The following is a 22631-nucleotide window of genomic DNA, read 5'->3' on the forward strand; positions in this document are numbered from 1 at the left end:
ACTATTTCTCAAAAATCGACCTCCAATCCAGTTACCATCAAGTTAAAATCCAGGAGGAAGATGTGTCTAAAACGGCGTTCCGAACTCGTTATGGCCACTACGAATTCTTAGTTATGGCCTTTTGGGCTGACTAATGCACCCGTAGTTTTCATGGATCTTATGAATCGAGTTTGCAAACCGTACCTCAAAAAATTCGTTATCGTGTTTATTGATGACATTTTGATATATTCGAAAACCAAAGAGGACCACGATCAGCACTTACGAACCATTTTGAAGTTGTTGAGGCAGGAAAAGTTGTATGCCAAATTATCAAAACGTGAATTTTGGCTACAAGAGGTTCAATTTTTAGGGCAGGTTGTTAATCGACAAGGAATCCATGTAGACCCGAGTAAGATTGAGGCCATCAAAAATTGGCAAGCCCCTAAGTCACCGAAGGAAATCCGCCAATTTTTGGGATTAGCTGGGTATTACCGGCGCTTTATTGTAATTTTTCCAGCATAGCCCAACCTTTAACTCTTTTGACTCAAAAAGATCGTGCTTATGTTTGAGGAGAAGAACAAGAAGCGGCTTTTCAATTGCTGAAACAGAAACTATGCCAAGCCCCGATACTGAGTCTTCCAGAGGGAATTGATGATTTAGTAGTTTATTGTGACGCGTTCCGGAAAGGCTTAGGATGCGTACTTATGCAAAGAAATAAAGTCATAGCATATGCTTCTCGGCAGTTAAAGGTGCACTAGAAGAATTGCACCACCCATGACTTGGAACTGGGCGCGGTTATCTTTGCACTTAAGATCTGGAGGCACTACTTGTATGGCACCAAATGTATAGTATACATCTACCACAAGAGCCTACAGCACATTTTCGACCAGAAAGAACTAAACATGTGGTAAAGGAGATGGGTAGAGCTGTTGAACGATTATGACTGTGAGATTCGATACCATCCGGGCAAGGCTAATATAGTAGCAGATGCTTTGAGCAGAAAAGACAAGATCAAACCACTACGGGTCCGAGCACTTGGAATGACTGTCCAAACCAGTCTCACCGAACAAATTCGTATTGCTCAAAACGAAGCTTTGAAATGAGATCACTTGGAAAATGAAAACTTACATGGGACCGAACAAAACTTTGAAGAAAGAACCGACGAAATTTTATACTACAAAAACCGAGTTTGGATTCCCACTTTTAGCAATCTGCGTGACTTGATCTTGGACGAAGCCCATAAGTCCAAATATTCCATTCACCCAGGGACAGATAAGATGCACAAGGACTTGAAGGAGTATTATTGGTGGCCCGGTATGAAGAAGGATATAGCCTCGTATGTCAGTAAATGTTTAACTTGTGCTAGGGTTAAGGCCGAATATCAAAAACATTCGGGAATGTTGCACCAACAGGAAATACCACAATGGAAATGGGAACAAATTACCATGGATTTTGTAACACACCTTCCTAAAACTTCCCGAGGTAACGATGCAATATGGGTGATAGTTGAGCGACTAACCAAATCTGCACACTTCCTTCCAATCTGAACCACTTACACAACCGAAAAACTTGCTCACATTTACAAGGTAAGGCTTTCTTTTCAGCCATTAATCTTTGAGTAAATGCTTATTCCTTTTCTTACATATAAGGTGAATATAAGTCTTTTGATTTAAACTTTCTGCCTTTATTTAACTTTGTAAGTGTGTTTAAAGTAGTAATTTGACTTTGGTGTGTTGATTTTGCCCTCAACCGTTAATCTTTAACCACATATTTATTACTTTTGTTGCCTTATAAGGTTAGTATAAGTTTTTGTTGCAAACAGTATGGCTACAAATGAAGTGTGGGAAGAGTTGAAGAAAAGGCATGTCGGAGCAGATCGGGTGCATAATGCATGTTTGCAATCACTCATAACAAAATTTTAGTTGATGTAAATGGAGGAAGAGACAATAAACGCTTTTACTGCAAAGATCAATAACTTTGTTACTAAGGCTCACGAGTTAGGAAAAACAGTGGATCAACTGTTTCTATCACGGAAGCTTCTAAATTGCGTAGCTAATAAGTTTTTCCAAATGGTTGCACACGTAGAACAAAGCTCCGATCTAGACAAATAACCCCGGGTGAGATATTTGGCATGCTGAAAACTTATAAAAAAAAGGATAAAGCTCAAGAAAGGAAACACAAGAGAAAGTGAAGATAGATTGTTGTTCACACGGTTTGGAAACTGAGAACATGGCATATTTAATCATCACAATTCACATGGAAGCTGGCATGACAACAACGATACACAAAGTACGAAAGAAGAAAGCTCCTCGTATAGAACTAGACCTAACAACAAGTGGGGGGAAATTTGCAAGAGATTCAAGTAAGTTGAAATGCTTTAAATGTTAAAAGCTTGGATATTCCAAGAAGATGAGGAACCAACATTGTTGATGTCGATGTGCAAGTAATAATATGACTGGTATACGTTGCCACTTAAAGAAAATCAATGAAAATATTAATTGACATGTTCGGTTTAAGAAAGGTTCATATGTGAAGTACGAGAGGCCGAATGCTACAAATGTCATAAGAGCCAATCATGTGCCACTAATCTTTATGAGCACAAGCATCTCTCATGTTCACGATCGAGGTGGGATTTGACTAGGGTGTTACAAACACCATAGGAATACGCACATTGATTGTGGATAAAAGAGATGTTAATGGGTTTAGAGGTGGGCAAATAAACCGGGTGACCGAACCGACCCGAAAATTGAACTGAAACCGATAATATAGAAACTGGTGCGGAACCGTAGGTTCGGAACCAATTTGTAATTTTCTCCACCAAAACCGGTTCCAAACTAGTTAACCGAACTGAAACCGGCCATAACCAGGCAAAAACCGGTTAAAATCTGAACCAAACCGATCGTAACCTGATCAAGAAACCGGTATCAACCCGAACCGAAACCGATCTTAAACTGGTTTTAACTTTTGTTGACCAAACCGAACCAGTTTTAAATTTTAAACTGGTTTGTGCGCCTCTAGTTGGGTTTATACAATGCTTTGACAATTGACATGCAGCTCATGTCTGAAGGCATGTTGTCGTACTTATCATACACAATAGATCCTGTCATGTATGCTAATTAATTGAAGAATTGTAGATGTATACTTGGTGAGAGTTAATGTTCTAGTTATTTTTTTTAATGACGACTTTCTTTTTGTGTTTAGATCGTCGTACTCTTCAATTTGGAAAGCCTGGCAATTTTTTCTTTTTTAGATGATCCGGTTATTATTATTATTATTATTAAATTAAAAGTTATTTTGGTAAGGATGTGTGTATTGAGAAGATTTACAAATATTATTCTATTGATAGATTATTTATGTGTATACTTTGTTACAGGGTATGTTTTTAGCATTACAGGGGAAATCAATATGTATATTATGTTTAGTAGTTTAATAGCGTACATCATATAAATCCCTTGGACTTTACTTGTAATAAACTAGTAGTTTTGACCCATGTGTTGTCGGATCTGCGGTATGTGTGGTATGAACGTAGAGTAATTACCTTCGCTTGTAATAAATCTCTTAGACCTTATATTGCATAATGCAAAACCTACATGTGTTAAGAATCTAGAGATATACAAATTATGACAATTTCTACAATTGTTAGCAGCTAGGACTACTATACCTTTCGAAAGAAAAAGTTCTAAGCCATTCCCTGGTGGTGTTTTAGCAAAAGACACCTAAAATCAGATAGGATAGGTTACAGGTTACAAGTTACAAAGCGTCTATTAAAGCCAAATAGTCAAAAATCGACGCTAATTCTAATTTTCAAAACCCTATTTCTTGATTAACAATTAAATAAATGGGTCTGTGTGACAACCCTACTTTTCGACAAGATATTGTTTTACTTTAATATTAAGAATCTCGAGATTTAAACTTAACTAATAATCGATAGGCATGCCAATATCGCTTAATTAGTAATAATTATTTTATTTAGAATAATTATCTCGAAACAAACATATTTTTTGTACGTGTGACATTGTTTTAGCAGCTTCTATTACGCGAAGTATTAACACGATACAATAAAACACGATATTTGTAACATTTCGGGTTTTATCGTATTTGTTTTATCCGTGTTTGAACGTTATTCGGATCCTAATTTCTATTAAGAACTTTGCATTTATGAACTATTAAGTTTCTTTATATTCACATCAAGCCCTTCATGTTTACTCATTGTTTAAATCCTAATTATATCTTAAAAAGTTCATAAAATGGCCAAAATACAAACATTAGGGACTAAAGTTGTCAACGGCTGAAACTTGACCCACCTGGAAGCCGGAGCGCCGCGCGGTGGTGGTCCAGAAGCTGGTCAGTGCTGCTGCACAGGCAGTTCGCGATAAATCTTAGTTCGTTTTCGTTTATTAGCTCGTTTATGGCATAAAATCGGTTATTTTAAGCATGAATCGCGAGAAGTAAGGACCAAGTAAATGTATTATAGTCAAGATACAAGTCCTAATTCATTGTTTACTGCCCAAGAACGAATCTTTATGATTATATTTCTTGATTCTTTCATTAAAACATATTTACTTGCTTAACGGGTCAAAAAGACTAAAATTAGTTCGGTTTATGTTTTTATATATAAACAAGCCTTAAACCCTGCCACAAATCTTTACACAAACCCTAAACATCAACCTCTCAGCCGCCATAACTGCTGCCCATCTCAGATTAGCTCGGTTTTTGGTGTTTTTGTTGAAGAACCGTTCATAACCGGTTGACTTTGCTAGTCCAAGGACCTTTGACTCGTTATATCTCGTTGTTCGTTCAGATTCCGGGTAAGTTGTAAACTGAGTTTTTGTTCATAAACTTCCTTTAGTCGATAAACTTCAATCAATTTCTGAGATTGAAGGGTATTGACTGGTCAATTGCTTTAAAAACCAAAAAAGGGCAAAATAATCAATTTTTTTGACTTCTCGTTTTCTCACACTTCTGGTCGGATTCAATGTTCGATTCAGAAGATTTTTCTTCTCGTAATTAAATTTTAAGGGTTCTGACCAAAACTCGACTCCCGAATCGAAGTTCAGATTCTGGTCAGACTCGACTCGTTTAAACGTTAAAATTGACATAACTTGAGTTCTACTCATCCGTTTGGATTGATTCCAGCGGCGTTAGGTTCGTTTTTACTTATACTTTCATACTGCTAAGTTTTAGGTTCTGTTGGATATTCTCGTTCGGCGCGTTAATCGGAAGACTTCTATTTAATTCTTAATATTTTAACTAACTCGCTTATTATTAAGGTGAGTTTTGTCATTCCCCAGTTTTCATATATTTTCAAACGTTTTGGGGGCGTATACGTACTTATAGTATTTCATATTATACATATCTTAATCATTAGCAAACGTTGTATTGTGTGAATTGCTAGACATAATTGCTTTTTGATTATTTGTTTAACTTGCGCATTCGGAGAGGTCCACCATATTCTCATTATAGTATGATCATATGACCTTTAGTTGTAACCGGCGCCCGATTCGCTTGGCAATGGTTCACTTGACACTTATTTGCTCATTGGTTTGGTTTATTTACCGCTTTACCTACGTTTTGCTATCTTTTCATATTATATATTATTGCAAAACTTAATGACTTGCTCACTCAACATTATTGTTGACAAAACCTATTGTATTTTCTACGTATATGCAGGTTATCGTATAAACTAAAGACTTGGAGTTTTGGAATGCTAGATGAGACCATAGGCTTTATCAAGAAGGATTTTATTTAAGTTTAAATTGTGGATTATTTCTTTTATTGTTATGAATTCTTGTTTGAATTGCTATATTTGGATATTATTGTTTTTATTTGAAATAAATTAAATTATTAGATATTGTCACAATTATTGCATGATAGTTAGCTCGAGCTATGAGCAATCATACTCACGCCCCGGCATTTCCGCCTTAGGTTGGGGTGTGACAATATTATTTATCTTAAATATTAAGCGTGCAAGTTAAAAATTAATATTAATTTTTATTAGTATTAAACCAAGGAAATTATTTAAAATAACTATGCATAGATACCACATTTAAACTTATAACGACAGCTCTAATACACAATTTACTACCAAGATATTGGTAATGTTTCGACTAAAATAGTCCGAAACACCTATTGTGGTACGAAATGTAAACATTAGTGTTACAAATGATATATTTAACTAAAAACCTATTTAAAATACTGGCTCGGTAACGAATACGTGATGCCCACTTAATAACCCTACCTATTTATATATTAATAATTTTGGAAGCCTTTGTGCATCAAAGGTTGTAAATCTTGCTTCATCATTTGTACATCACTATCTATTTTATATTTTGCTTTTACATATATACAAGCTCAAGTAAGATTTAGAACAAATAATTCATTTGGTGTTGTGAAAAAGTTATTGGGTGTGAAAATATAGGTCTCAAGTTTAATTCTTAAATGAGTTGGTTTTTTTAATTTTAAATATAAATATTCAAATAACTTTGTTTTTACACATATCTATACACTTTCAAGTAAATTTTTAAACAAAGAACAATATAAATGTTTAAATAACTTTGTGTTTGCATATATACACTCGCAAGTAAATTTTTAAACAAAGAATTTAACTGTTGTACATTGTGTAATAGTTTCAATCAAATTTACGCTGTTGTCCCTAAACTTAATCAATTTACATTTTTTTTTATTAAAAGACAAACCGCTTCATATGCAACCAACAAAAATTTTGTCGCTAACATTTTACAAACAAAGGAAAACAAAACGCTTACACCCGACCCCGCAGCAACACGACGGTGAACCAACTACTATACATGTGTGTTTGTGTGTGTGTGTGTGTGTGTGTGTATAGGAGAAGTATAGAATGAAAACCCACTTGAGTTGTGAAAACCCGTGAAAACCCTATATTTTATTGAAAAATAAATGTATTTTTTCAAAAGGTCAAATGTTTAGTCTAATTACACAAACAATCCTTAAAGCCGAGCATCACCGACCTTATGGTATGCTCGAGCAACCTCCCGTTCCCGAATGGAAGTGGGAAGATATTGCTATGGACTTTCTCACTAAGCTTCCTTTTACCCGAAAACAACATGATAGTATTTGGGTAATCATCGATCGTTTGACGAAGTCTGCTCATTTCATTCCCATCAAAGAAACGTATTCGGTTGATCGATTGGCGCATATCTACGTTGAAAGGATTGTTTGTCATCATGGAACTCCATTAACCATTATCTCCGATAGAGATGGCCGTTTCACTTCCCATTTTTGGAAATCTCTCCAATCCGCTTTGGGAACTCGTTTGGATCTTAGTACTGCTTACCATCCGCAATCTGATGGTCAATCTGATCGTACGATTCAAACTCTAGAAGATATGCTTCGCTCATGTGTCCTCGATTTTGGGGGCAATTGGGATATTCATCTACCGCTCATTGAGTTTTCGTATAAGCTTTCACTCTAGCATCGGCATGGCACCTTTCGAAGCTCTTTATGGCCGCAAATGTCGTTCTCCTATTTGTTGGAATGAAGTTGGTGAATCCCAAATTACTGGTCCGGAGTTAGTTCAAGAAACGACTGATCGTATTGCTCAAATCCGCCAAAATCTACTCGCTGCTCGTAGTCGTCAAAAGAGTTATGCGGATAAACGTAGGAAACCTCTTGAGTTTAATGTTGGTGATCGTGTTCTACTCAAAGTATCTCCATGGAGAGGTTTTGTGAGATTTGGAAAGAAAGGGAAATTATCTCCTCGTTTTGTTGGCCCTTTTGAAATCATTGAGCGTATTTGCTTATAGACTTGATCTTCTATCTGAACTCTCGAATATTCATCCGGTATTCCATGTTTCGAATTTGAAGAAGTGTCTTGCCGAGGGTAATTTCCAATTACCGCTCGATGAAGTTCGTATTGAAGAGACTATGCATTTCGTTGAAAGACCTGTTGAGATTATGGACCACAAAGACAAAGTCGCTAAGCGTAGTCGTATACCGTTAGTCAAGGTGCGTTGGGAATCGAAGCAAAGAGCTGAATTTATTTGGGAACGTGAAGATCAAATGAAGGAGAAGTATCCTCATCTGTTCTCTACAGTTATTCTCTAATTTCGGGACGAAATTCCTAAAAGTAGGGGATACTGTAACATTTCGGGTTTTCATTTTATTCGGTTATCTTGTTTTATCCGTGTTTGAACGTTATTCGGATCCTTATTTCTATTAAGAACTTTGCATTTATGAACTATTAAGTTTCTTTATATTTACATCAAGCCCTTCATGTTTACTCATTGTTTAAATCCTAAGTATATCTTAAAAAGTTCATAAAATGGCCCAAATATAAACATTAGGGACTAAAGTTGTCAACGGCTGAAACTTGACCCACCTGGACGCCGGAGCGCCGCGCGGTGGTGGTCCAGAAGCTGGTCAGTGCTGCTGCACAGTCAGTTCGCGATAAATCTTAGTTCGTTTTCGTTTATTAGCTCGTTTATGGTATAAAATCGGTTATTTTAAGCATGAATCGCGAGAAGTAAGGACCAAGTAAATGTATTATAGTCAAGATATAAGTCCTAATTCATTATTTACTGCCCAAGAATGAATCTTTATGATTATATTCCTTGATTCGTTCATTAAAACATATTTACTTGCTTAACGGGCCAAAAAGACTAAAATTAGTTCGGTTTATGTTTTTATATATAAACAAGCCTTAAACCCTGCCAAAAATCTTTACACAAACCCTAAACATCATCCTCTCAGCTGTCATACCTGCTGCCCGTCTCAGATTGGCTTGGTTTTTGGTGTTTTTGTTGAAGAACCGTTCATAACCGGTTGACTTTGCTAGTCCAAGGACCTTTGACTCGTTATATCTCGTTGTTCATTCACATTCCGGGTAAGTTGTAAACTGAGTTTTTGTTCATAAACTTCCTCTAGTCGATAACCTTCAATCAATTTCTGAGATTGAAGGGTATTGACTGGTCAATTGCTTTAAAAACCGAAAAAGGGCAAAATAGTCAATTTGTTTGACTTCTCGTTTTCTCACACTTCTGGTCGGATTCAATGTTCGGTTCAGAAGACTTTTTCTTCTCGTAATTAAATTTTAAGGGTTCTGACCAAAACCTGACTCCCGAATCGAAGTTCGGATTCTGGTCAGACTCGACTCGTTTAAACGTTAAAATTGACATAACTTGAGTTCTACTCATCCGTTTGGATTGATTCCAACGGTGTTAGGTTCGTTTTTACTAATGCTTTCATACTGCTAAGTTTCAGGTTCTGTTGATTACTTTCGTTTGGCTCGTTAATCGGAAGACTTCTTCGTTTATTCTTTAATATATTATTAACTCGCTTGTTTTAAAGTGAGTTTTGTCATTCCCCCGTTTTCACATATTTTCAAACGTTTTGGGCACGTATACGTATTTATAGTATTTCATATTATACATATCTCAATCATTAGCAAACATTATATTGTGTGTGAATTGCTAGACATAAATGCTATATGATTACTTGTTTAATTTGCTCATTCGGAGAGGTCCACCATATTCTCATTATAGTATGATCATACGACCGTCTAGTTTTAACCGGCGCCCGATTCGCTTGGCATGGTTCGCTTGACACTTTAATTGCTCATTGGTTTGGTTTATTTATCGCTTTATCTACGTTTTACTATCTTTTCATATTATATATTATTGCAAAACTTAATGACTTGCTCACTCAACATATTTGTTGACAAAACTTATTGTATTTTCTACGTATATGCAGGTTATCGCATGAATTAAGGAATTGAAGTATTGGATTGCTAGTTGAGACTCTAGGAAATCATAAAGACAATATGTTTAAATTTTAAGATGGATTATTTCTTTATTTGTCGTGAATTATTGTTTGGCATTTAAATTGCTATTTTTGGATATTATTGTTTTATATGGAATAAAATAAATTATTAGATATTGTCACAATTATTGCATGACAGTTACCTCGAGCTATGAACAATCATACTCACGCCCTGTTTGTGGTATCACTTTTACTGTCTTTTGTTTGGTTAAGACTTTCTATTCATGTTTCGTGTTGGCTTTTATTGGTGCTATGAATTTTTATATTATGTATTGCTTCATAATTTAGTACTTTATATTTTATGTTATAATGTAAGCTATTGTTCGGTTTGTTTGCAACACTTGAAGAACACGGATGTGGACATAGAAATGCCCAATGGTAGCTAAAAGGATTTCTATAATCCAAATTATATTACAAAAAACGAATTAGTTTGATCAAATGCACCACATACTTAAAGTTATTACTTGTGAACTATGTTTTCTACAAAACAAATATATTTTGTGGTAATAAATGATTTTTAAACCAACACTTATACAATTGGCCAAATTCTATATACAGTTAGTAGTATAAAATAGGTGTTTTACAAATTGTATAATAAAGATACTTACTTTTGTTATTTTCTTGTATGTTGTATTTTAAATTTTATAAATTCTAATCTCACTCACACACACATGAGTTTATAGCAATGCGTATTTTTTTTACTCGCATAAAGTCTATAAAGGTGGTCTTAAATACGGCCCTAATGTCCAGTACCTTATATGTACGTAGACATGATATTAGATTTTTAAATCTTAACTAAAATTTAGAGAGGTCATCAAATAAGCCGTTAACCGAACCAACCCGGGAACTAAAGCAAAACTGAACCGGGTAGAAACCAATTATGTATAAACCGGTTTGTAACCGATTTTGTACAACCCGGTTTGGAACTGAAACCCAACCGGTTTGCTCGTTACAATTATTCAACCTTTAATAAATACGTGTGTAACTGTGTGTTTAATTTTATACAATTCAGATTCCCGTTGAATTTCATGAAAATGATTTTACATCTTCACTTTTAAAATGTTAATATTTTTTACGCAACACAAACATATCTTTTTCTTTACTGTGCAATTTAGGTACCAATAATATATAACATAATATTAAATATGAACATGACAACTCCCAATTCAACATCAGAAGTTCACAACTAAACGTCTGTTCGTCTACTCGGGATACTTCCGGAAGATTTTGCTTAAGGTATAAAAAATTATTGCCTCACCAAGCTCAGACCTTTCTTCCGGCATTATATCATCAACCATTTCAATATTAATCAACTTTATATGCCTAGTAACGATTTTGTCTTTTAATCCCAAGTTTTTGAAAATTAAATTTCTCTATTATAGTTTAATGTGTGATTTATTGTTTTTATGTAGTTATTATGGTTAGCTCAGTTATTATGTTGATTAATAAACGCGATGTATCAAATTTACAATTGATTGACTGCCATAAAAAACGTTTCTCAAAACCGATTTACTTAGTGAGTCATTATGTTTATACGGACTTTGACGATGTTCAGATAATTTATGTAACATTCGTTACTTTTCAAACCCGAATATAAACGACCCGTTTCGGTATATATATATATATATATATTAAGTTTCGTTTGATGTGTTTATATGACATTCGTTATCGCGTACGTATTTAAATTCGTTAAACCGACTCATTTTGTCGTTGCCATTTAACTTTGTTATTTGGTCATCATTAATATACATGATTTACGATTACCGTTTGCTTCTTTTCAAATCATATGTTTTAATAAACGAAAACTAAAGGATTTAAATTCTTATTTAGACAATCTTTAAACTATACGGGTTATCACGAAATTCAAGGTTTAATGCGTAAATAAGATTTAATTTCTGTTTTAAATAACTCTAAAGTGCAGGGGCTAGATTGTAAATTATTCAAATTATAATAAAATATATTAAAAGTTCAACCCAACCCCTTCCTTCCTCCCCATGCCACTCCGGCGAGCCCCCCTTATCGCATTCAAACACACTAATAAACCCATTTAAAAGCCATAAAACGTGTAGAATCATAATATTCGATAGTAACGACTAATCCGGGTTTAATTGATCCGCGAAACGGCCGGAAAATCTTCTGGAAATCACAATTACTATCATTGAAACATAAACATCCCATTTGAAGCTATAAATTGCTTCCAAACATCCATCTAAACCCTTACATCAACCAATTATACTCTCAAAATCTCATTCCATCAATATAGTTTTATACCGTCCTTACCTAACAATTACAGGTAATAATTACATAGTTTTTCATTCTTTTTTCCCGACTAATGCAACCCTTAACTTAATTTTAACAATCACGGAACGGCTTTATTGATTTCAAAACTAGGGTTTTTAGCATCAAGATGAACTCTAACATTAATTATATATATGTATATTCTGTTATATTTTAGACAAAGATATGAAACTGGTTCGGTTGTTAAACAGTTACTCTGTTAAACTTGAGACCCGGGTTCGAACCCGAGTCAAGGCATTTTTTTTGTTGATTTCCTTTTTATCAATTTCATTATATATAATAAATCATTTAAAAGATCATATTAAATCAAATAAAATTATTTTTAAACTAAATAAAATTTTACGTAAATTATAACTTCTCATTTTCAAGTAAAACTTAACTTCCCTTTACATTAAATCGTTAAAATTAGTTATATTTATGTTACTTGAATTCATTATATAAATCACTAACTTAAGTATCGAAACTTAAGTAACTATTTAAATGTACACATGTGTTACATCTACATAATTGCGTGTACATGTTTATGGTTTTCCGTATTCTCATATAATAACCTTATTATCCTTTATTATAGATGCATTCAAATTCAAAGAGCCGCAATTTTTAAGGATCAACATCTTCGAATAACACAAGGAATGCAAACGGTTAGTCATTAATTTGTAATTAAACGTGTTGGCCTTAATAATACATCAAATTCTCAATTAAATTTTCATTTGTTTAAAATTCTAATTAAACGTGTTAGCCTTAATCCATGATATATAAATGCCCGTATGTCGTAGCATCTGCTTGTGAATTTTTCAACATTAATATGGTTAAATTCATTATAAATGTATTTATTTTTAGATACATATGTTATGAACGAGTAGATAATGAAATTTGTAGGTTAAAAATTCATGTTATTATCTTAACTTTTCTTTGACTTGCGTATTCGCTTTAATTTTTTTTATATTATAACGTAATTTGATATTATTAATAATATTAAATTTGAGAATGATGCCATATTATTTGCCTAATTGCATTTATAATTGGAAACTATTTCTTCCTTATCTGGCAGAGGAATCATCTAAATATAACCTTCATTTACTAAATCAAAGACCATTCGTTTTAAAAAACTCTAACCTTCATTTACCAAATTATAAGCTAATTTTCTACAAGTGTATTTTTTTTTTAACTCCCAACATAGTTTGCTTTTTTTAATTCGATATTATTAATAATATTAAATTTGAGAATGATGCCATATTATTTGCCTAATTGCATTTATAATTGAAAACTGTTTCTTCCTTATCTGGCAGAGGAATCATCTAACTATAACATTCATTTACCAAATCAAAGACCATTCGCTTTAAAAAACTCTAACCTTCATTTACCAAATTATAAGCTAATTTTCTACAAGTGTTTTTTTTTTAACTCCCAACATAGTTTGCTTTTTTAAGCAAGTCAAACTTTGTATTGTTTGTGATTTATTTCCATTACAATTAACCTTGCAGTTACTTGTCGTATATAACAATTAATGATACTTGATTGGACACGGGAAAAGAAAATCAAGCACCAAGTACAGTGTAAGGTTCTATATCTACAACTTCAAGTGACATAGGTTAGTCGTTTATAATCATTTACTTTTCAGACATACTACATGGATTCATAATTAACTTCATTTGTTATACTCAAATATTTGTAATTGTACCATTTTTGTGTTTTAAATTTAATAGCTGTCACCGTAAATACCAAAGAAGCAATTGCAGCTTAAAATCGAAGACATAGAAGGATGGTTTGGTCCAAAGGCGAAACAAAAAACGCAAAAAAAAAAATAGTAGCATCACATCAAACGGTAACGACTAAGTTTTATTATATTCGTCCAAAATTTTTTCGTCTTACTATTCACTTTATGTTTTCATACATTATTGATTCTTATTTTGTACAAAGTTGTAATTAATTAATAATATGTAGATTGTCCTACCAGCACATTACAAAGCTACTCAGTGAATAACCAACCACATCGGATTTTACCATTAGAAGAAAGCCGAAACACTAGGGATGGCAACGGGGCGGTTTCGGGGCGGGGAATGCCAATCCCATACCCGCCCCGGTTTATAAAACTCATTACCAAAACCGTCTAAAAACCCGCGGGGACTAAACGGGGAATCCCCATCGGGGATTCGGGGAAAACCGCGGGTATTCGGGGAACCGTCTAGCATAAATGGTTTTTAAACGGGCTAAATTCCCCGTGGGGATCCCCATTTAACCGTCGGGTTCACCGTTTAAAACCCGATTGTAAGAAAATGATACAAAATTACAATACAATATTAATACACAAAAAGTTCAATATCCAAACACATTACACATACAAAAGACATTATTAATACATAAAAATGTTTATTTCTCCCATCACAACGGAAATTAACTTCATGATTGATCCTTCTTACACCTCCATACCGCACCCATTCAACCATTCAAACACTTGTCACGCCGGATTGCTATGATAATCAAACATTAACATATTAATTGGAAACTATATAAGAATCAATGTTAAACACTTAAACCATATTAAAATGTAAACGATAAACCATATATATGTATTACCTCAATACCATCGTCACAATCATATTCAATAGTTTGGCAATATGCCTCGGATTCTTCTGAACAAGTTGCTATATTCATATCACAAAAGTCAAAAGTTTATATAGTAGCTAAGTTAAAAATAAAAAATAAAATGTTTGTTTACCTTTGATTTCATTCAACAACCAACTTTGGGCGCACATTAACGCTTCCAATGTTTTTGGATGAAGACGGCTACGATGTGGACTTACCAATCTACCACTTGTACTAAAAGCGGACTCGGAAGCAACGGTAGATATTGGAATCGCCAATATATCTCGAGCAATCTTTTGCAACCTTGGGTACTTGACACCATTTGTTTTCCACCAAGCTAAAAGGTCAATCTCTGTTTCTTTTATCCAAACTTTCTCTTGTAGATACAAATCAAGCTCCGTTGTGACACCTAATATATAAATAAAGTTAATACAATTAATGAATAAAGTTAAATTAATGTAAATAATAAGTCATACCCGAATGATTATCCTCTTCAACGTATGTGAAGTATTCGTTGAAAAATCTTCCACCCCCCGCATTGTTTTGACTTGATCTCACACCATCATCCTGTGAAGTTCCTTGACTGTAACTTTCATAATCTTGAAACAACCTATATACAAGCTCCTTAAGTTTTATTATCGCACTCTCCGACTTTTCAGAACCATATATCTTTGGAAAAGCAAACTCCATTGCTTTCAATTTGTAACGAGGATCCAAAACTGCTGCTACTCCCATTACCCCATGAATAACCGACCAATATTTATCAAACTTAACAATCATCTTCTCTGCCATCATCTTGATCATAGGGTCTCGATCTTCTTTCCATATACCCAAAGAAGATTTAATTTCACATATTGATGGAAAAAAGACATTCGCTGTCGGATATTTAGTACCCGAGAACATCAAAGTCAGCTCATAAAACAAACTCAACTTATCACAAATGCTTGAACCTAATTCCCAATCTCTTTCATTTGGCAAAGTTTTATATTGGGTTTCTCTTTGCTTTAAACGTTTGAAAACTTCCTTGTAAAGAATAGCGACTTTCAACATTAGATATGTCGAATTCCAACGTGTTTTGCAATCAAGAGGTAACTTTTTTGAACAATCTATTGCTAAATGACGAGCAGCTTCCTCAAACTTTTCTACTCTTTTTTGTGTTCCGGTCCAAAAAACAACACTCTCTCTAATTCTTTCGATTCCTTCACCAATGACAGATAAACCATCTTGAACTATTAAGTTCAATATGTGCGCACAACATCGCATATGAAACAACTCCCCACCTAGAATCAAAGAGCTTAAAGACAACTTATCCAATAAATAGTGAATCATTAAATCATTAGTGCTGCAATTATCAACTGTTATTGTTGATATCTTTCTATCAATATTCCAATCACACATTGATTGATATAACACCTCAGCAAGAACTTCAGCAGTATGTGGAGAAGGTACATAAATAAACCTAGTAAAAGTACATTTGATAAAACATTCAACATATTAAAGTGGCAATTAATAAAACAAATTTTGAAGTATACCTCATTATTCGGCTTTGCATTTCCCATTTCTCGTCAATTAGATGTGCGGTAATTGACATGAAACCTTTCTTTTGATTACCTGATGTCCACATATCCGTGGTAATTGCAATCCGGCTTTGATTTTTCTCCAAGATCCTTTAATAAATCAAAGATATAAATTAAAAGGCAATTAAGTAATAACTAATTATATTAAAACCAAATAATTAATGAAACATACCCCATTGTCTTTTCTTTTTGAAAGTCATAAATCTTCAAAATATCACTCTTTAAGGTATTTCGTGATGGAACCTTAAATAAAGGTTGTAGTCCGGTCACAAACTTTCTAAATTTATGATGTTCAACAATCACAAGAGGATATTCATGAACAATAACCATCTCGGCTAGATCTTTCCTTGACTTGTCGGGATCAAAGTTTAAACAAGTTAGATTTGTTTGTCCGTCGGTTGTTTTTTGTCCCATCCCCAATACTTGTTGACGTATATCTCTTTGGTTTCGTTTTGGACAAAATTTGTTATAATGATCACGTAAGTGGCTTGTTCCATTCTCACTCTTAGCTCCTAATTTTCTCTTGCAATAGTGGCACTCCGCCTTGTCTTCACCATTGATCGTCATCCTCTCGAAGTGGTTCCATACAATTGACGTAAGTTTTCGCTTCCTAGAACCCATGTTGCTATCATCATTTTGGGTTGGGGTTTGCGTTTGCTCTCCTGTGGTTGTGTGTGATGGACCTTCATTGCTTGTATTTGGTGAAGATTGGTTCATACAGTTATTGCTATCGGCTTGTGAGTTATCACCCGAAGATGTTTGTGGTTGTTGTGTGTGTCCTTCCATAAATCCTACGAATAATTATGAAAATGAAAATGTTCTTAGCATCGGATATGCTACAAAAACAGCTGCAAACTACTACTCAATGGAAAACCGAAAATGAAAAACATCCAAGTAACTACAAACTTTAATACCCAAACAATAGTTCATGAGTAAACATTTATCATGATGGATATTGCAATAAGCCAATAAATAAAAACAGCTGCAAACTACTACTCAATGGAAAACTAAAAACAAAATCTAATGTTTCATTCCTACTAAATGAAGAACGATATCAAAAATCACCCAACTAAATTTGGTTTCAAACAGAAATGAGCAAACGTCAACAAACTAAACTCCAGCATTGTTCACTGAGAACCTTCAGTTCATAATGAAGGTGACAGGCCTAACAAAGCCTAACAACTATATAATAATAATAATAGTAATAATAATCCAAACTCATTTCTGTTGGAGTTACAAAAACAGCTGCAAACTACTTCATTTCTGTTCATTCACAGGTGACAGGCCTAACAAAGCCTAACAACTATATAAACCAGCTACAAAATGCGAACAAACTGACAAAATCAAAAGAATAATAATAATAATAGTAACACATTAGAAAAGCATATCACGTACACAATATCACGTACACACGCCGGAACGGGCTGTGCGCCTGTGCAGAATGGCGATTGGCGACTGGCGAAGTGGCGAGTCGGGCGGGAGCCGGGAGGTGGGAGGACGGAGGTTGTTCAGTTGTTCTAGGGTTAGGGTAATTGGGTAAATGGCCAAATGAAATGGATTGGGTTAACTTTTAAACGGGTTACGGGTATATTGGGAAATGAATAATAAATAATATATTATATATAAATATAAAAATTATATTTAATTAAACGGGTTTTAAACGGGTATACGGGGCGGGTATATGGGGCGGGTACAGGCTATACCATACCCGCCCCGAACCCGATTAACTTAAACGGGGAAAACCCGAACCCGGACCCGTCCCCGATTAAGTGTCCCCGAACCCGCCCCGTTCGGGGCGGGTTTCGGTTTTCCCCATCGGGTTTGGGTTTTTTTGCCATCCCTACGAAACACCAATACTCATTATAATACAAATTTCCAGGAAAGCATTACATCAGTAGGTAATGTTATTACAAATCATCTTTTATTTACACACATGAGATTTTTTTTCTAATACATATGTGGCTATATTACTATCAATGAATTATTTTTTTCTTTTAATTACTACTTTTGTTTTTTAGGTGCTAATGTTTCATCTTCTTATCATTTGACACCATTGTCAAACGTTATGAAACAAAGTTTTATGGGTTTATCAATTTTTTCAAATCTTGCAACATCGTCCACTGCAAGTACGTTCAATGTTCAGTCCTCGTCCACACATCGCACATATCTCAGAAACTTGCCTACTTTTTCACCCATACGCAAGGCTAACTTAAGTGAATTTCATTCATTTGACGCTCAATATGATTATGTCGACATCTACAAAGGAGTATCTAAAGGTGTGTATTAAAATATTAATACAAGATTTTGGTTAATATTGTATTACATTCCTTTTAGTCGATATAGTAATAAGTTGTGCTATTTTTTATTTACCAGACTATTTAGATCATGGTTTGCAGACATACATGTGTGAAACCTACAACACATTATTATGGAAATCTGAGACCAGCAGAGGCAAAAAAACAATGGGATTACAAGTTACCCGCTTTGTTGTAGTAATGGGGATGCACAACTTCCAGAGCTTAAGTCGCCACCAATGAGTTATGTAAAGATGTTTCTTGGTCATGATAGTACAAGCAAGTTTTTTATGAAAAACATAAGACGCTATAATTCCATGTTTTCGTTTACGTCTCTTGGTGGCAAGATTGCTAATTCTGTTAATAGAGGAAATGCACCATACGTATTTAGGCTTGGTGGAGAGAACTATCATTCCTTGGGAAGCCTTCTTCCTATGCCTGGACAAAAACCACGGTTCTCTCAACAATACATTTACGATACTGAAAATGAAATATCAAACAGACAGGCCATTTTCCGATACGTAACATCAAGTGTTTATTAGTTTACATACCTATTTATTATGAACAACCTAAAATTTAGGGCTGTTTTATAAAATTATTTTTAATCCGTAACCATTTTGTTATGCAGCGACACAGAATCCAATAATGAATTGCTAGATAACCAAATAATTCATTACTTGAAGACGATGTTGGATTCTCATAATCCATTGGTTCAAAGTTATCGGATGGTAAGGGATTGTTTTCAACAAAATCCAGAGTTGAAAACAATTGGAACAAGGCAAAAAGATGCAAGGACGTACAATCTCCCAACAACTTCTGAAGTCGCTGCGTTAATCGTAGGCGATATTGGTGACGCCATAGATAAACGAGATATAATTGTGACGACACAAGGTGGATCTTTGAAATGTATAAGTAAGCTACACCCTTCCTATCTTCCTCTTCAGTATCCTATATTTTTCCCATATGGTGATGATGGTTATAGAGTTGACATACCTCATCGTCAACTTCTGGGTTCGACAAAACCCAAGCGCAAGAAGTGCACGATGCGTGAGTTCTTTGCATACAGATTTCAAGAAAGGCCAGATACTTACTCATTGATTTTAAATGGTGGAAGACTAACTCAACAACTGTTGGTAGATGGATACACAATGATAAAGACTCAACGGTTGTATTACGTACGGACACAACAAAAAAATCTTAGGTCTGATACTTATGAAAACCTACGAAACATACATTCTGCTGGAACATCCGATGTTTCTGCTGCTGGACAACGTATTTTTTTACCGTCTTCATTTACCGGAGGTGCTAGATATATGATGTAGAATTATCTTGATGCAATGACAATATGCAGATGGTTTGGTTATCCTGATTTTTTTATAACCATAACATGTAATCCAAATTGGCCCGAAGTCAAACGATTTTTACGTAACAAAAATCGAAGGGCCGAAGACAGGTCTGATATATTATGTAGGTTATTCAAGATGAAGCTTGATTCCTTAATAAAAGACTTGAAGGATAAAGCGTTGTTTGGAAAGCTGCAAGCAGATGGTTTGGTTATCTTGATGCAATGACAATATGCAGATGGTTTGGTTATCCTGATTTTTTTATAACCATAACATGTAATCCAAATTGGCCCGAAGTCAAACGATTTTTACGTAACAAAAATCGATGGGCCGAAGACAGGTCTGATATATTATGTAGGTTATTCAAGATGAAGCTTGATTCCTTAATAAAAGACTTGAAGGATAAAGCGTTGTTTGGAAAGCTGCAAGCAGGTAATTGTGTGTTTTCAACACATTAATGCATCTTTTTTAAATATTAGTGTGCACTACCATTTTTGAAAATGATGTTACTCTAACCTATAAGCTTATTGTTTTATATTATTATTTAGTAACTTATCTAATCTACTACCACTTGTCATATGCAGCTGTTTACACTATTGAGTTTCAGAAACGCGGATTGCCCCATGCACACATTTGCCTATTCTTGCATTCCGATGACAAGATTCATTATCCTGAAAATATAGACAAATTTATATCCACGGAGATTCCAGATAAGGTTGAAGATCAGGAGTTGTATTTGTTGGTAAGCGACCACATGATGCATGGTCCTTGTGGTGCTGCTAACCCTAAATGCTCTTGCATGGTTGATAACTTGTGTTCAAATTCCACGATCAGACATCTATTGATTCTAATGGGTTTCCTATTTATCGAAGAAGAGATTCGGGTAACGTTGTTGTCAAGTCTTCGGTAAATTTAGACAACAGGAATGTTGTACCATATAACAAGAAATTGTTAAAAAAATATCAAGCCCATATCAATGTTGAATGGTGTAATCAAGAAGGTTCGATAAAGTATTTGTTTAAGTACATTAATAAATGGCCGGACCGTGCTACAATATCACTTGTACAAGACAATAGTCATAATCAAGATGAGGTAGTAGACGAAGTTAAGGCGTTTTATGATTGCAGATATGTATCTGCATGTGAGGCTGCTTGGAGAATTTTTTCTTTTGAAGTCAATTATAGAACTCCTTCTGTTACTAGACTTCCGTTTCATTTACCTGGCCAACAAACTCTTGTGTTTGAAGACGACGATGATGTAGAAGATGCTCTAAACAAAACGAGTGTTGGCTCCTTACGTTTTTCAGGTTGGATAGAGTAAAATAAAAAATATGATGTTGCCCGAACTCTAACATACGCCGAGTTTCCAACAAAATTTGTTTGGAAGCAGGATAAACATGCTTGGGAGCTTCGCAAACGAGGTTTCTCTATTGGACGAGTTCATCATGTTCCTCCAGCTTTTAATGAAGCATATTACCTAAGAATTCTGTTAAACAAGGTTAGAGGCCCTACATGCTTTGAAGATATTCGTACAGTTGATGGTGAAGTGTGTGCTACTTATCGAGATGCGTGTTACAAAAGAGGTTTACTAGACGATGACAATGAGTACATAGACGCTATTGAAGAGGCGGTTACTACCTGAGAATTTTATTTGCTACCATGTTAATCACTTACAGTGTATCTAGACCAGAAGATGTATGGAAAAAGAGTTGGCAGTATTTAATTGACGGCATTCTTTACAAACAACAAATCGAGCAGAAAAATAAAGGTATGGAATTAATTTTACTTTATTATGATTTTTTATTCTTTACCTCACTAACCAATTTCATGAAAAAAATATTAACTTTCAACCTTTTTTGATACCTTACAGATTTGGTACTTTCAGACGCACAGCTAAAGAACCTGGCGTTACTTGAAATTCAAAACTTCCTGCTTCGAAATAATTCTACTCTACGTTGTTTTCCTACAATGCCATTTCCTGATGAGGATTCTATATCTGCATCAACGAATCGGTTTATGAACGAGGAGCTAGCGTATGATACAACTGTTATGACAGGTGAGTTTGAACGACTCTTTGTTTCATTAACAGATGAGCAACGTGATGTCTATAATGAAATAATGGAAGCAGTTCATGTAAATAAGGGGGGTGTTTTCTTTGTGTATGGTTATGGTGGAACGGGAAAAACTTTTCTATGGAAGACGCTATCGGCTTCCATAAGATCTAAAGGTAAAATAGTTTTAAACGTTGCCTCTAGCGGTATAGCATCTTTGTTACTAGAGGGAGGTCGAACAGCCCACTCTAGATTTTTAATTCCTATAAATTTGACGAAGGACTCTACATGTTCAATAACAAGAAATCCAGATATTTGCAACCTAATGAAGAAAACAGATCTTATTATCTGGGACGAGGCTCCTATGATACATAAACATGCTTTTGAAGCCTTGAATAGGACTTTAAAAGACATTTTTAAAGGTGCCAACCGTAATAGTTGTCAAAATGTATTTGGGGGGAAAGTTATTGTTTTTGGGGGTGATTTTAGACAAATCCTACCAATATTACAAAATGGATCACGAAGTGACATTGTTAATGCATCACTTAGTTCGTCCCACATTTGGTCAAAATGCAAGGTGCTTAGGTTAACCAAAAACATGAGGTTAACTGTAGGTGGTCAATCTTCAGATATAGAAGCTACCAAAATATTTACAGAATGGCTTTTGGAACATGGTGAAGGAAAACTCGGTGGTGAAAATGACGGTGAA

The 22631-nt window shown here is 34.6% G+C and overlaps 1 protein-coding gene across 1 annotated transcript; it reads left to right on the top strand.

The window, feature by feature from the left end:
• Positions 1 to 20240: 20240 nt before the first annotated feature.
• LOC143618268 (uncharacterized) lies at positions 20241 to 21513 on the top strand. The gene is made up of 4 exons (XM_077090565.1): positions 20241 to 20304; positions 20421 to 20614; positions 20707 to 21156; positions 21262 to 21513. The coding sequence occupies exons 1-4, from the start codon at positions 20241 to 20243 to the stop codon at positions 21511 to 21513; spliced, it is 960 nt and encodes a 319-aa protein (XP_076946680.1).
• The last annotated feature ends 1118 nt before the right edge of the window (positions 21514 to 22631 follow it).

This window comes from Bidens hawaiensis, unplaced genomic scaffold, assembly GCF_021521415.1.
Source record: "Bidens hawaiensis isolate Kalapana, Puna unplaced genomic scaffold, B.hawaiensis_p1.1 tig00000284_1, whole genome shotgun sequence".
Lineage (NCBI taxonomy): Eukaryota > Viridiplantae > Streptophyta > Magnoliopsida > Asterales > Asteraceae > Bidens > Bidens hawaiensis.

Bases quoted from the DNA above. Each gene is read 5' to 3' on its own strand.
- LOC143618268 (XM_077090565.1), top strand. From the start codon at position 20,241: ATGAAGCTTGATTCCTTAATAAAAGACTTGAAGGATAAAGCGTTGTTT. The intron at 20,305-20,420 runs GTAATTGTGTGT...ATTATTATTTAG, and splicing joins GTTTGGAAAGCTGCAAGCAG to TAACTTATCTAATCTACTAC. The intron at 20,615-20,706 runs GTAAGCGACCAC...TTCCACGATCAG, and splicing joins ATCAGGAGTTGTATTTGTTG to ACATCTATTGATTCTAATGG.